This window comes from Pundamilia nyererei, unplaced genomic scaffold (assembly GCF_000239375.1).
Source record: "Pundamilia nyererei isolate P.nyererei 1_Seehausen unplaced genomic scaffold, PunNye1.0 scaffold00200, whole genome shotgun sequence".
In the NCBI taxonomy this organism is placed as follows: domain Eukaryota; kingdom Metazoa; phylum Chordata; class Actinopteri; order Cichliformes; family Cichlidae; genus Pundamilia; species Pundamilia nyererei.
The window spans coordinates 784,453-797,804 of record NW_005187601.1 but is presented as its reverse complement, the minus strand read 5'-3'; the positions used below and the strand labels follow the sequence as shown (position 1 = coordinate 797,804).

The window sequence follows — 13,352 nt, the reverse complement described above, 5'->3', positions numbered from 1 at the left end:
CCCGCAGCACGCCGTGTAATAAATACTCACAAAGAAAACGGCGCCGTTACAACTTATGTCTAAAAATGTATCGTTTCATGCATCGGTTAAAACACTCGACTCCAGCTACATGACGCGCAGCTGGAAACACTTCACACAAGACGAGATTCACAGAATTTACAGAAAATGTTACATTTCTGTGATTTATATCGTTATCGGGACGATAGATGTCTTATATCGGGATATGAGACTTTGGTCATATCGCACAGCCCTATCTAACATCATGTAAAAGTTGTTGTTGTCCAGGCACTCTTCACACAGACGGATTCATTTACAGTAAATAAGGGGCACCTACAGTGGCCCTAAAATGAAAAGAAGTCAGAACATATAAGAAGAAAGCTGAAAACTGACTACAGCATTTAGACAAAAACAGAAAAGGTAAACGTGATCCACCAAAATGATTTTAGACTTATTCACCAGGATTGTAATGGAAATATTTGTAACCTGTTTTTTGAAGTAGGGTTGCAATTACCCAAACATAAAATTGATTTTTATTTATTAAAATATGAGGAAAATATGTTGTCAAAGGCAGTAACACCGAGTCACTGCCTTACCTTTATTTGGACCAATGCATTTATAAGTGATGTCACTCTCCAGAGACCCAAACTTATTACATAAATATCATCCTTCAAAATCTTCAGTTTTCTGTTCCTTCAGTTCAAAGGTAGTAAAAAACGGAGCCAACGACGGCGCTGAGAGAAATGATGCTCGCCTGTCGCCAGAGATTTCAATCCACTAATGACAAAATAAGACTTTCTCCATCTTTGTCCAGAAAATAAAATATTATTGACATTAGCTGTTAGAAATGTTGATTGTGTTTCTTTTTGGGGATGTTTTTGTTTTTCTTAATGTCGTATTTTTATTGAGCGTCTGAAGTGATTTGTTAGTAAAGAGAATATCTTGTTGCTGTGCCGTTGCTTTGGTCACAATGTGGGTTTTTTAGATGATCAATTAATGTAAAAATGATGCAAAAGCAATGACAAATATTTGAGGGGCCACAGACAGATTTTCATAACAAAAGGTAAATAAACTTTTCTATGATGAACCACATGCTACATCTAAAAGTGAAAGACAAAGGTGCGACGAACTTTCGCAAGCAATAAGAAAAGACGAGTGGGAAGAAAATAACACAGACAACAACACAGAAACTCAGAAATCCAATACCTTTCCTCCTTGCTGCAGTTAGCGTTTGTGATATCCAAGCTCTTACTGAAAACAGATTTGCTAAAAAGGGGGCAGAAAAGAAAAATCAAGAGATAGACAGAAAGGCAGTCAAGCAAGGGAAAACCTAATGTGCAACATGCGAGCCTGTTAAAAAATAAATCTTGAAACTAATTTATTACTGTGAAACTAAAACAAAACAAGACAAAAATTACCAAGAACCCAAGAACTAAAAAACCTCAAATACATGCAGAGATCGAGAACAAAAATTAAGAGGAGACACACATTCATGGATCATGCTGGAGTCAGTGGGACATTCAACACACTCCCTTACCGTAAACAATCAGTTTCTGTATTTTTGCACCTCTGAAACATTTTTACAAGTTGTAATGTTCAGCTTTATTGTCTGAATCATCCTCAGAAATAGGAGAACGCAGCCAGACGCGCGGGCTTTCTGGCTGTTAAAGCTGCTGAAGTGTAACAAATCAGACAGCACCTGCTGAGTGCAGCTCATCACGAGCAGAGCAGCGTACAACAATTTGTATGAAAACTCCAGCATAGCATATGTCAGCATTTAGAATATGTTTTTTGAACAAGAAAAATATATACTGCAAATGTACAATTTGCTTTATATGAAGAGAAACAGTTTTTCATGTTCTGACAACAAGAACACAGCAGACCAGGTGATCTCAAAGCTCACGCAGGCTGCACTATTGTGGTTGCCAACATTCGCCATCCCGGTGTCCTGTCACCTTCCTCACCTGCGACGGAGGCAACGGGCACGTCTGCATTATCGCAGTTTAATCCAGAATGCATGAGAGACGTGCTTGTGAAACAACACTGCAATCTTTTGCTGTTTCCCTCTGAAAGGTCCAGTGACGGGAACGCCGGCCCGGGTTCTGCCTTCTGTGTGGAACATGTCCCATTGAACTTGCTCTGAAAAGGACCTGGGTAGAGGCACAGCGGCACAAGGCCCTAGAGAAGAGCCTTGTCACCTCTCTTTTTCTCCTCACATCTCTTCTGCAATGATATAACAGCCGCGCCGAAGAGTCCTTGAGGGGCGACAGGGGTGTCGAGGAGCTCCTCTTTTTTCTTAGTCAGCAGGTTGGTGAGCCCGAGCCAGAGTGTCGGCTCCTGGATAATCATGAGACCCATGGCTCTCCCAGAAGCCTGTACAGCTACCTTGTGGAGGTGGAGGACGTGGTGAGTTATGACGCAGATTTCTTCCCACACTGTGGTATCTGATTTAGCTGTCATGTCCTTTTCTAGCTTGGCTTGGTAAGCCATTAGCATAGAGGCGGCGTTGTGGGCTCTTACCCAAAGACCTGCTGCCTTTTAGCACTTATTTGTACGGCTAGACTGGAAGCGGTCTGTCTTGGAGAGGAGGGATGGGGTGATGAGGACATAGATGTCTTCAGGTGAAGATGGCTCAATATTAACAGTCCCACTTCCATCCTCTCATAAACCAGAAGGGAGCTCCCCACGATGGGGTGTTTTTCGCTATATGTCTTTTCTTTCCCCATCACTTATATCTCATCAAGTAGCTCTGGTGAAACGGGCAACACATGCTTTCCCGTCTTTTTTGCCTTTGGATATTTCTCACCATCAAAACGAGATTTTACAACCTCGGTTTGCACGCCGTGCCACGGGATGTTGAGCCTAGCAGCTGTGCGCTTGCACACGTCCTGCATGTCCAGGGGAGACGGCAGTGCAGATTTTTCAACCTCACCGGTAGCCGAGGGCTTTTCAACCAAGCTGATGCTAGCCAAGGAGTCGGACTCTTTCTCCTCATCGTCAGACAGCAGGAGCTCCGTGTCGCCTGACTCATCTCTGTCCTCGTTACCATCTCCAATCCAGGGTGACTCAAGCATGGGGGAAAAACTAACATATTCCATGTGTCTCCAGTGACGGGAAAGCAGTGACGATGGGGTGAGGGTCTGCATCTGTCCAGCTCGGGCCTGGTGTTGCGGCCAAATCATTGGGCATTTCAATTTCTCCTTGCGCCGCAGCAGCCTCACACAGCAAAGGGTCGCCACCCGACAGGTTAGCCTGGTGAGCTAGCCTGCGGCGGAGTAGTTTGCGTGTGAAAGCCGTGCATTGGATCCAGTTGTGTATGGATGTCATGGTAGCTCGTGCATGCGATAAGCCAAGGCATGCCGCACACACGGGTGTGTATCCCTGGCAGAAATCTACTTGCTGCAAGGACAAAGTTTTGCAACTTTGTTGTCAGTCATAGCCATGGTTAGCTAGAGAGTTGTGAATGTTAGCGAGCTCTACAACTCACTAAAGTCCAGAGAATATTGCTATTCTTCAGCTAGCATGGGGTGAAAAGTACTTTTCTACAGGTATTGCTACCTAATGTGAGAAACCTTTAGCGCCGAAGGGTATTGCTACCTGATGATAAAGCTAGCAAAGTGTTGCTACTTTGCTTTGGGAAAAGATTGCTACTTCCCAGATTGCTACTTGACACCAACATTAGCCACAGGACAGTATTGCTACTGCTTGTATGCTAGCACCCAATAGCACAGGTGTCTTTCCACTCTTCTGTTAAAAACGAGAAGAAGCAGATACCAATCCAGCGCCTGGGAGCAGTGTGCAGAGACGGTAACTTGCTCAAGGGTACCTCAAGGTAGCCGTTTGGTGGATTTGAACCCCCGACCTTCCAGTCATGGGGCAAACACTCTACCTACTGAGCTATCCCACTGTCTGGGCATCACGTAGCTGGCATAAAGGCATTTGAGCTTCTGATAAGGTCACACAAGCGACACTCCCATAATGAGACAGGAAACGAATGCTATGAAAGAGAACCACAAAGATCTTCAGCTCCTTCTACTTAACCTCGTCTATGACACCATAAATTACTCAAAACACATCCAGAGCATATATTGAATTAAATGTGTTAGCTTGCTCTCTTTTAAATACACAGATAATATAAAAAACACATACAGCCACCACAGTGTCAACCATTGGCTACAGAAGTCCATCGGGCCATTAAATTGATGCTCCATCAATCGTTTCTACTGCATCTGAATATAAAGTAAGTAATTTAATGTGGTAGCTTGATGAAAGCTTGTTTTCACACATAAACCCCCGACAACGACAATACAGTTTGGACATCGTCTGCCGTTTCCTGCAGCATGGCATTGATCCTCACTCCTACTCTGGTTTTGGTGAGGGAGCTGCAGAGCCAGGACTGATGAAGACCGCTCACTCGCATTATTCTCAGACGCCATCAGATAATAAGTTAATAAGATATTTTTTATATATATATGTTTTTAGAAGATTTAGAACGTTTGTCTCATACTAATACCTCACTCCTCTAGTAAACAACATGCTGTTGCTTCAGCTCGTCATGTAGGGTTTCACATTATCATCTATTTTTTTCTGTTTGTCATACAGTATATGTGTGTACACCCATGTCCATACAAGGTTATTAGGAAGCAGGAAACACATGGATTACAATCTCCTCCATTATTTTGTCACAGCTCGACTACAAAAACATCCACAGATTTCGTGCACGCCCGCTTGCTAAATGGATTTCAGTTCACAGCTTCTCAAACCGGGATGCTTCTTGTCCTGCATGCTCCATGCACACTTTACCCACACCACGCACAAACCTGAGAGACCGGTCCATGCATTTCAACATCTGTGATGAATTTCCGCCAGAGCTAAGAGTGCACCGTTAGTCTCAGGCAGATCTAAACCCAGAGATTACATCAAGCCTTTTGTGATGTGTATTGTATGTCTGACACCACCAGAGAAAGAATAATGCATCATGTATTTAACCACAGTTCACTGAAGCATGGAAGGACTTACAGCTGTTTGAGAGACTTCCCAGTAAACCTGACAGAGCTCAGTGAAACGAAAGATTGAAGGAAAGTCGTACTGAGGGCAAACAGTACACGTGTGAAATTAATATTTTAAAAAGACCAGTCCAATTTTGATAAAGTGCTGTAAACTGTGATTAAATGCATTATTTATCATAACTGATAATCAATTCAAAACTCATCAATGACACTTTAAACAACAGCAAACAGCCTTGATTGACCTGGAGAAACATCTTTGTCCATGCACACGAGCACACGTGCCAATCTCGGTCTTTTACCTCTGTCCGTGCGTGGCCATGTCGATGGCTCGCCGCACCGGTACAGGAGACCCTCCCTCTGTGACGCTCAGCACCTCCATGGACTTTCTCTCCGGCCTCCGCTTGCCGTGACGGCTCAGCATGGGGGAGTCTACACGCTTCCTGGGAGGGTCTGCTGAGCGGGCCCAGGGTGAGCCGAGATGAGAAGGAAAAAGACAAAGGCAAAAACATTAAAAGTGATCATTAAAAAACAAAAAACTGTCAGAAGAATACAAAAATAACAAGTTATTCTATATTTATCAAATGGTAGAATCTCATAAAGCTGATATAAAACAGTAAATTAAAGGTGAAATACTAACTGAAAGGTTCAGTTTATCAGAACACTTCAGCCCCCTAAGCTATTCATTATGCTCTTTTTACCCCTCTACATGTAACCTAGGACACCACTTTAAAGGAGCAGAGTAGAAAACAAAATGCGTTCCTGTATTTGGACAAGCATACCAAATTTTGTCATTTGACATACATTTAGTCAGGATTTTCCACTTACTTTTTTCTGTGGAAGGAAGACGCTCATGGATAAAGAAGATAGCAAACAAACACAAAATACCTTTTCTTGGTATCGCAGCTATTATCAGTTTCACATTAAAAAGCTAATCAGTATGTCAAAACATGACTGTATTAGCATATATTTAGCTTTAATTTGGTAGATTAGCTTTTTCCTAAATGGCTAACATTAGCTAAATTTTACTTCAACACATTAAAATACTGATGACACTCCCTAGCAGATCGTTACAAGGAGAAACCCTTTGAATACAAGCGTGCTGATCCACACAGGTGTACACACAGGTGTTCACAGACACAATCTACACCTTTCTTGGCTGCTACCTCAAAGCACATTGTGCGCTGTCAATCTTGCGTACTGCACAATAACATGTAATATTTAGTATTTACTGTTATCTACTGTTATCTAGTTTATTGTGATGGTGTTGTTTTTATTATGTTGCTCTTTGTTGTTTGTTTTCTCTTCTGGTTTTTTATCTTCATACAGGTGATCCAGGTGTTTTGTTTGTTTTTCTTGTTTTTTTTCTTCCCCCTTTCTCACCATCTCTTCTCGCCTCTATTTTTCTTTCTCTCCCTCTCTTTCTTTCATTCTTTCTCCCTGTCCTATCCCCCAGTCATGTCTGTCCCATCTGTAACAACCAAAAATCAAATCAAATAAATACATAATTATAATAAAGGTCAATCAAATGGACCAATATGGCATGGCCATGATGATCCACTTGGTAAAGTAAATCCGTTTGGCATCTTTCTTGGCCTTCAGACAACAATTCTGACGGCTAAAGATCCAAACGGGACAGGCAAAAAAAAAAAATGTGTGTGTATGTATGTCATTTCCAAAAACGTATTTTTAAACTAGTAGTAACAACAAAAATTGATGAAAGCTCAGTTTTTAAACCCTTAACATGTAACTACTACAGCCCAGCCCATGCAGCAGTATATTAATGACTAACTTCGTATTGTGGATGGATTATCTCAGTTGTTCTCCTGACTGAAGTTTGGTCCATTTACAGCATCCTGCCATGTGATTGCATTTGTCTCTAACCATCAGGAATCTTCACATTAACTTTTATCAAGTGGAAAAAAGTTAGCGTTCATCCTCCAGCTTCACTGTGCTAATGTTATGCTAACATAGCTGTGTTGCTAGCCACCACGTAGCACATCATTATATAAAGGCTAGCCCAACTTCAGTAACCCTACAAACGTCACTGCTGTTTAGTTTTCTGTCTTCATTTATGTTGGAAGTGATAGCAGAGCTGTACGTTTGAATTTGTTTCCAAAATCTCTCAGTCAGAACATGCTATATGAGGTTTAGGTGGAAACTAGCGAGCTAACTTCCTGCTAACGTCTAACATCGTCATGGCTAATGACGTCAGACTTAAAGACCAGATAGCCATCAGTTTTGATGAACCTGAATGAATTAAATATAAACACCTTTTTTAAGTTGCTAGTTGCTAGTTTCTATTAATATTAATATTAAAATAAAAATTAGTAGGAACTTACTCAAACAGAAATACAGATAATACTTAATCTCTATAAGATGGAGTCTGAATGCTACTCCTTAATTAAACTAGTTTAAATTGGCATGGACACTGACAGACAACAGGTTATTGGTAGATTTGAGTTGCTTTCAAAGTAATAGAGATAGTTCAAAACTGGAATCAAGCAACATGTATATTTTTTGTAAAATAGGTTTGTGGCAATCCTGGATGAAATAATTTAAAAAAATCAAAACATATGGGATCAAAAAAAATGTTGGCATTTAAAACATTCATTGCTTCATTTGCCTTACTCTAGTTTGATTTACTGTATAAACATGCTTAGCATGTTAACAAAACCTGCTGAGCCAAACCCTTAGGGGTTAAGGGGATGACCAAAGGTATTAAAATTCAGTCATGTGGGGCTGTTGAACATGCGTTCCAAAGATATTAGCAAAACACCAAATAGTCGTTGAGGCATTCATGTATGGACCAATGACAGATATTGGTTAGACTGGCCTACCGATCTCGTTGCGTGGTGGCAGGTTCTGGTCCTCGTGGCTGGGATACCTCTCCTTCCGGTCCAGTAGCAAGAAGTAGATCATCTTTTCCTGGTTGTCCCTGTAGAGACAAAGAGAGATGACCGTGAGCTGAGCACCCAGCGGTTGAGACTGGAACAAAAAGACGGTTGATCATCGCAAGATATTAAATGAAATAATTCATCAAGCTGACAGTTTGTCAAGCAGTCTCTAATATATTTCTCTTCTCCGTCTCAGCGCCTCCCACCCTTTCAATCTGCTTCATGTGTGGTTTTGTAAATGACTTTTTGCTCCCTCGTCCCTTGATTGTCACTCACTCCTCAGACAGCAGATCTTTGGTCAGTTTGTCCTTGTCTCTGAAGCAGCCCAGGGAGTGCATGCTCTCCAGGACGTCGGGGTCGATCTCTTCGACCGAAGCAAGTGTTCTGATGGCCACCTTCCTGGGGATGGGCTGCTCGGGTTCTGGCTCGTTCTTTCCAGCTCTGCAACATAAACCGCACAATCAAATGCTCTGGTGAAGACACTAAAGCTTTCCAACAAAAGAGAAGCTCAGTCCTTAAATTCAATGATCAGAAAAAGCTTTTGAAAAGTTAAATTTGGTGGAAAGTTAGTAAGTAGTAAAGTAATCGAACCAAAGATGCACAGAGGTTTGTCAAGCAGGCCAAAAATCTGGCAAGACTTGCTTTTGATAAGAGGATACATTTATACACAGTAAGAGTTTTGGTGGTGGTGGTGGTGTTTTGGTGGTGACACAAAAATTCAATCTAAAATGTTTAGTAAGATGGCAAAAATCAGTGAAATAAGGTTTTACTGAACTGTGTGACCCTCTGTGTGATTTCAAATCAAAATAATTTGAGTTTTAAAATCCAGAAATATTACATCCATTAGAAATCAGAGGTGCATTAGAGCATCCTGATGATCTGGCCTCTCAGCGTTGGAGCAAACACAGCTCTCACTCTCAGGACTAATGGACACGATTCCTCTCTGAGAGGTCTCCATCAGAGAGTTCAAAAAACACTCTTATTATTTTCATTCTGCATTATCTGCTGTGGCGTTTTTCTTTCATCACATCACTTTAAGCGGACATGCACGTACACACTGAACCAAGACAGAAGCAGACGAAAACAAACTCAAGTGTCTGTACTCACAGATACCACGTATGCTTCTGGATCTGCTCCAACTGTAAGGACAAATAAACATTAATGAATGATTTCCAAGTGAAACGGACAAAGACGAGCAGGCTCAATGGTCTCTGAAGATCCAGGGAATGGGCGTTTTTATCAAACAGCATTAAGTTGCAGGATCCAGTGTCCACTTCACCACAACGAGGCACACTGGTGAGCATGCTGGTTAACTGCACGCTGCAGCTTTTTCCAGCCTGCTCAGGAGCAGTGAACAGGAGCAGACCCTACAGCCACCGTCCGGCTAACTGCAGTGAAGTAAACCTAGGCTATGACTTAGCTGGAATAAAGGGAAACAGATGCAGGAAGGGAGGTAAAAGTTTAAAAGCCTTTTCTTTCGAATCTTCTTTATAAAACTAGTTTTTAAAAATAGTTTCTCTGTGACTTGTTTATCATTTCTTTGGTGTTTGATTTAGTTTTACACTTTTATGCTGTTCTTACTCTTGAGTTACAGATTTATCAGCTGCGGTATGATGCCTAACACAGCTGCTTAACCTGCAGAAGAAAATGAAGTGAAAGCAGATTATCTAACAGTACTTTTGTTATATTTGCAATGATTGTCTTCTAAACAAATCTTTGGCTTTAGATGAAAGGAAAGAACAGTAGCTGCAAGGTCAGTCACAGTGCAAATGTGCTAAATTTAGCACAAGTGCAGCATGTAGTTCCTAAGGCAGCAGCCGGAGATCATAAAAATGCAAAGCGACCACAGTCACGCTGATGGAGGACCTCAGTCCTCTCCGGGTCTATAACGAATCGGGCCAGGGGGTGATGTGACGTGGGCAGACTGCAGCAGCTTACCGTCAGCCTCTTGATGGGGTCTACTTCAATCATGCCACGCAGAAGGTTCTGACAGTCTGGAGGGATAAAGTGAGGCATGTGGAAAACTCCCAGCTTCACCTTCTCCAGCAGGTTTCTCAGGTTGTCGTCATCAAAAGGAAGAGCACCCTGAGAAAAGGCACAATGGTAACGTCTAAACATTTACACATTTCAATCCCTTATTTTCTGTTATACATCCTGTTGTAGTGGTGGTTACTTTTTAATAACGTGGTCTTAATAAAGGTCAGCATAGCTGTAGATACTCCTTTGGAGTCTAAAGTCTTCCCAATGCTGTAAACGCTCCACTTCAGATTGTTCTGTACTCCCAGATCTTCATAATGTCAGTGAGAGTGGATATCTACAGTTGGTCACATGAAGCACAGAAGCCCCGCCCACTGGCTACTTAAGCTTTCGGTTGATGAGCAGAAGGCAATCAGAGGAAAGTGGTGACAGCCTTAAAGGGGGAGGAGCTAAAGTAGCTTTCAGTTAGTGGATGAGCAGCGATGTCGCCTCTAGGCCTGGTACAACCTAAATAATTACTCAATAATTATTAATAAACTATCATTATTAATATGTGGATTGCTCTGTGAATCATGCAAACTACCAAGAATGAAGATATGGAGCTAAAAATGAGCACAGCAGATCCTGGTTCTTTGTATTTATTTGTTTAAGCAGTTCTGTATTAAAATCACACCAGCAACACGAGATCACATGGCCCAGCGCTGACATCTGCCTGTTGTCATGTAGCCGGCCTGTCAGGTGTGCCCTGAGAGATAATCTGCCGTTTGACAAAGAAGGTGACCAGAGGCAGTTTTGCGAGAGGTATCAGTCATCAGAGTGAGTGATGATGAGGCACTCTGTACTGCAGCCAGCCGGCTCTGCCTCTGCTCTCCAGCTAGGGCGCACGCTCAATAACATGATGACTGATACCGTTTCCTCCTCATAAAAAAAACAAGCAGGATGAAGCCAGATGGTCACTGACACTGCGTGGTAATCAAAACAACACCAGCGGAGAGATTTATCTTCACATGATGACTGTGTTATGTGATCCATCTTCATCAAGAGGATAAAACACTCGTGTGTTCACACGGCACCAAAACAAACAGTCATTTACTCACTACTATCACGTTACAGAGCTGCTGGTATGAAAAGCCTTCGTATGTGATGTGTCCGCACGAAGCAAAGCTGACATATTCAAATCATTTTGTAGGGGAAAGAAAAAAACAATATTAGGATAAACTGGATTTTCCCCACATAAATATTTTATTTTCCCACAACCTGGAATTTACAAAATCCAGAGTTTTTCAGAGGCCCAGTTTTACCCATGGCCAAACTACATACAAGCTGCCATATTTACCATAATAAAGCCTCGTACACGTGGTCCGGGTCTAAATGTATCTATTAGCTTGACAAGAATAAGTTGATTATTTTATGGACGGACAGAATCTCTAACCGCATTTTAAAATTGAGCATCCTTTGAAACAAAGTGAGCTCTCTAACCTGCATTTTCTCATGTTTCAACTAGTACTGTCAGCGTTAACCTTGTTAAAATGACGTTAACGCCATAACCGCATTAACGCGACAAATCTACGTTAGGCGGTTAGCGCGGATCGCTCGTTAACACTGTGCAGCCCCACGCACGGGGCGATCCGTGCTAACTCGCTAACGGAGGTTTGTTGCGTTAATGCGGTTATGGCGTTAACGTCATTTTAACGAGGTTAATGCTGACAGCACTAGTTTCAACAAAAACAGTGATTAAAGAACTAAAGTCTCATTTAGATTCAGGGCATCAAGGCTGTACGTGCACATACATATGATATGCTGGTATAATAATATTTAGTAATAATGAATCATTTAAGCTAGCCATTCAAGCAAGAGGGAACAATGAGACAAACCAAGGTCAGAGGTGGACTCTCACTCACAAATGTGCTATTAGCATCTCCTGCAGAGATAAACAGTCACTGCAAACACAAGAGATTCCACAGAGTTCTCCTGAAAAGGCAAAGCTACGGTCGTTACGGCACAGGAACATAATGTGCATGTAGATGTGTGCAACCAGCAGCCACATTTGCACACACCAGCCTATGACTGGCCTTAAATGATCGATCACCGTGTTTTGTCACTTATGAAACACAGATTTCTGTTGTGGAAACATTCTTCTGCAGTCGGTCATTTGTCGATTCACAATTTAGAACAAAGAGGCCCGTTACAAAGGAAAGGAGAACATCCTGTCTGTACCCATTTTATTTATAATGTGGTTTTAATATTTTATCAGTACACATTGTGTTTCCAGCAGCGCATCTTTAATTTAATCCTGGCTGGTGGAAACCACAGACTCCAGGTGTACCAAAGGATGCAGAGTGCTCCCATCAGGTGATTCACTTTGTCCAGAAGTAATTCACAATCTTTTTTACTTTCTCCCGGCTGTATACAGTATAAATACTTTGCCAAGGAAAAAGCTGAATTAACTCCGCCCCTTTGGTTTTTTTCCCTTGTCACGTTGTATCAGATCAGGAGTTGCCAGATTTAGAAAATGTAACTATTTTAATGTTATGATTCTGTTGTGCTTCCTCGTGGATACGATGCTCCTCTTTTTACAGTTGTTTGCATCCCTCTTCATGAGTTTTTGATTTTGTTTAGCACCTTTTTGTATTTTTGTTCAGTTTGTCATTACATATTATATTTAAACTATTTGGTTTCTTTGTGGGCATTTCGCATCTCTTAGTAATACTTTATGGTCATTTATCACACAATTGTAGCTGTTTTTAATCTCAGTGTTTTGTCTTTTTGCTTCTTTTTTCTGCAATGTTTGCAGCTCTTCAATATTTTGGTTGTGTCTGGAAATGTTATGAATTTCACTGCTGTTGCATGAAGATGCCAAACGCGTGTCAAAATGACTGTAAAAGCACAATGTCCAGGCCATTTTCTGCCATTGCAGTGCAGTAGGAGAAGTCACTTACCACTAAAAGTGCAAACAGGATGACTCCACAGCTCCACGCATCGGCTTTCCTCCCATCATACTTCTCCCCCTGGTGCACACATGCAGACACACACAGAGATGAGCTTCATCCTAAAATGTTTCCCAAACATCACCCTGGCTGCTCTGGGCCTTAACACATTAACTGACCAAAAATCGCAGCCCTCATTTCTCAAAAATGTATAAAATTAGCATCTAAAATCATTTGTAGTCCCAGATTTATAGAAATACAGTGGCTTGCAAAAGTATTCGGCCCCCTTGAACTTTTCCACATTTTGTCACATTACAGCCACAAACATGAATCAATCTTATTGGAATTCCAGGTGAAAGACCAACACAAAGTGGTGCACACGTGAGAAGTAGAACCAAAATCATACATGATTCCAAACATTTTTTACAAATAAATAACTGCAAAGTGGGGTGTGCGTAATTATTCAGCCCCTTTGGTCTGAGTGCAGTCAGTTGCACATAGACGTTGCCTGATGAGTGCTAATGACTAAACAGAGTGCACCTGTGTGT

The 13,352-nt window shown here is 41.6% G+C and overlaps 1 protein-coding gene across 6 annotated transcripts in view; it reads right to left on the bottom strand.

Annotated features, from left to right (window-relative positions):
* The window catches only part of LOC102211069 (serine/threonine-protein kinase BRSK2-like), a 145,852-nt gene that overhangs the window by 25,822 nt on the left and 106,678 nt on the right, over positions 1 to 13,352 (bottom strand). For 2 of the 6 annotated variants that reach the window (XM_005747596.2, XM_005747598.1), the window contains exons 7-13: positions 12,817 to 12,885; positions 9,839 to 9,985; positions 9,008 to 9,039; positions 8,177 to 8,341; positions 7,844 to 7,941; positions 5,306 to 5,459; positions 1,204 to 1,263 (exon numbers count right to left, since the gene is read on the bottom strand). In XM_005747596.2, coding sequence (XP_005747653.1) covers positions 1,204 to 1,263; positions 5,306 to 5,459; positions 7,844 to 7,941; positions 8,177 to 8,341; positions 9,008 to 9,039; positions 9,839 to 9,985; positions 12,817 to 12,885 — 725 coding nt within the window. The remainder of the gene's footprint in view (positions 1 to 1,203; positions 1,264 to 5,305; positions 5,460 to 7,843; positions 7,942 to 8,176; positions 8,342 to 9,007; positions 9,040 to 9,838; positions 9,986 to 12,816; positions 12,886 to 13,352) is intronic. The other 4 variants (XM_005747595.2, XM_005747599.2, XM_005747597.2 and 1 more) reach the window with 2 other exon arrangements.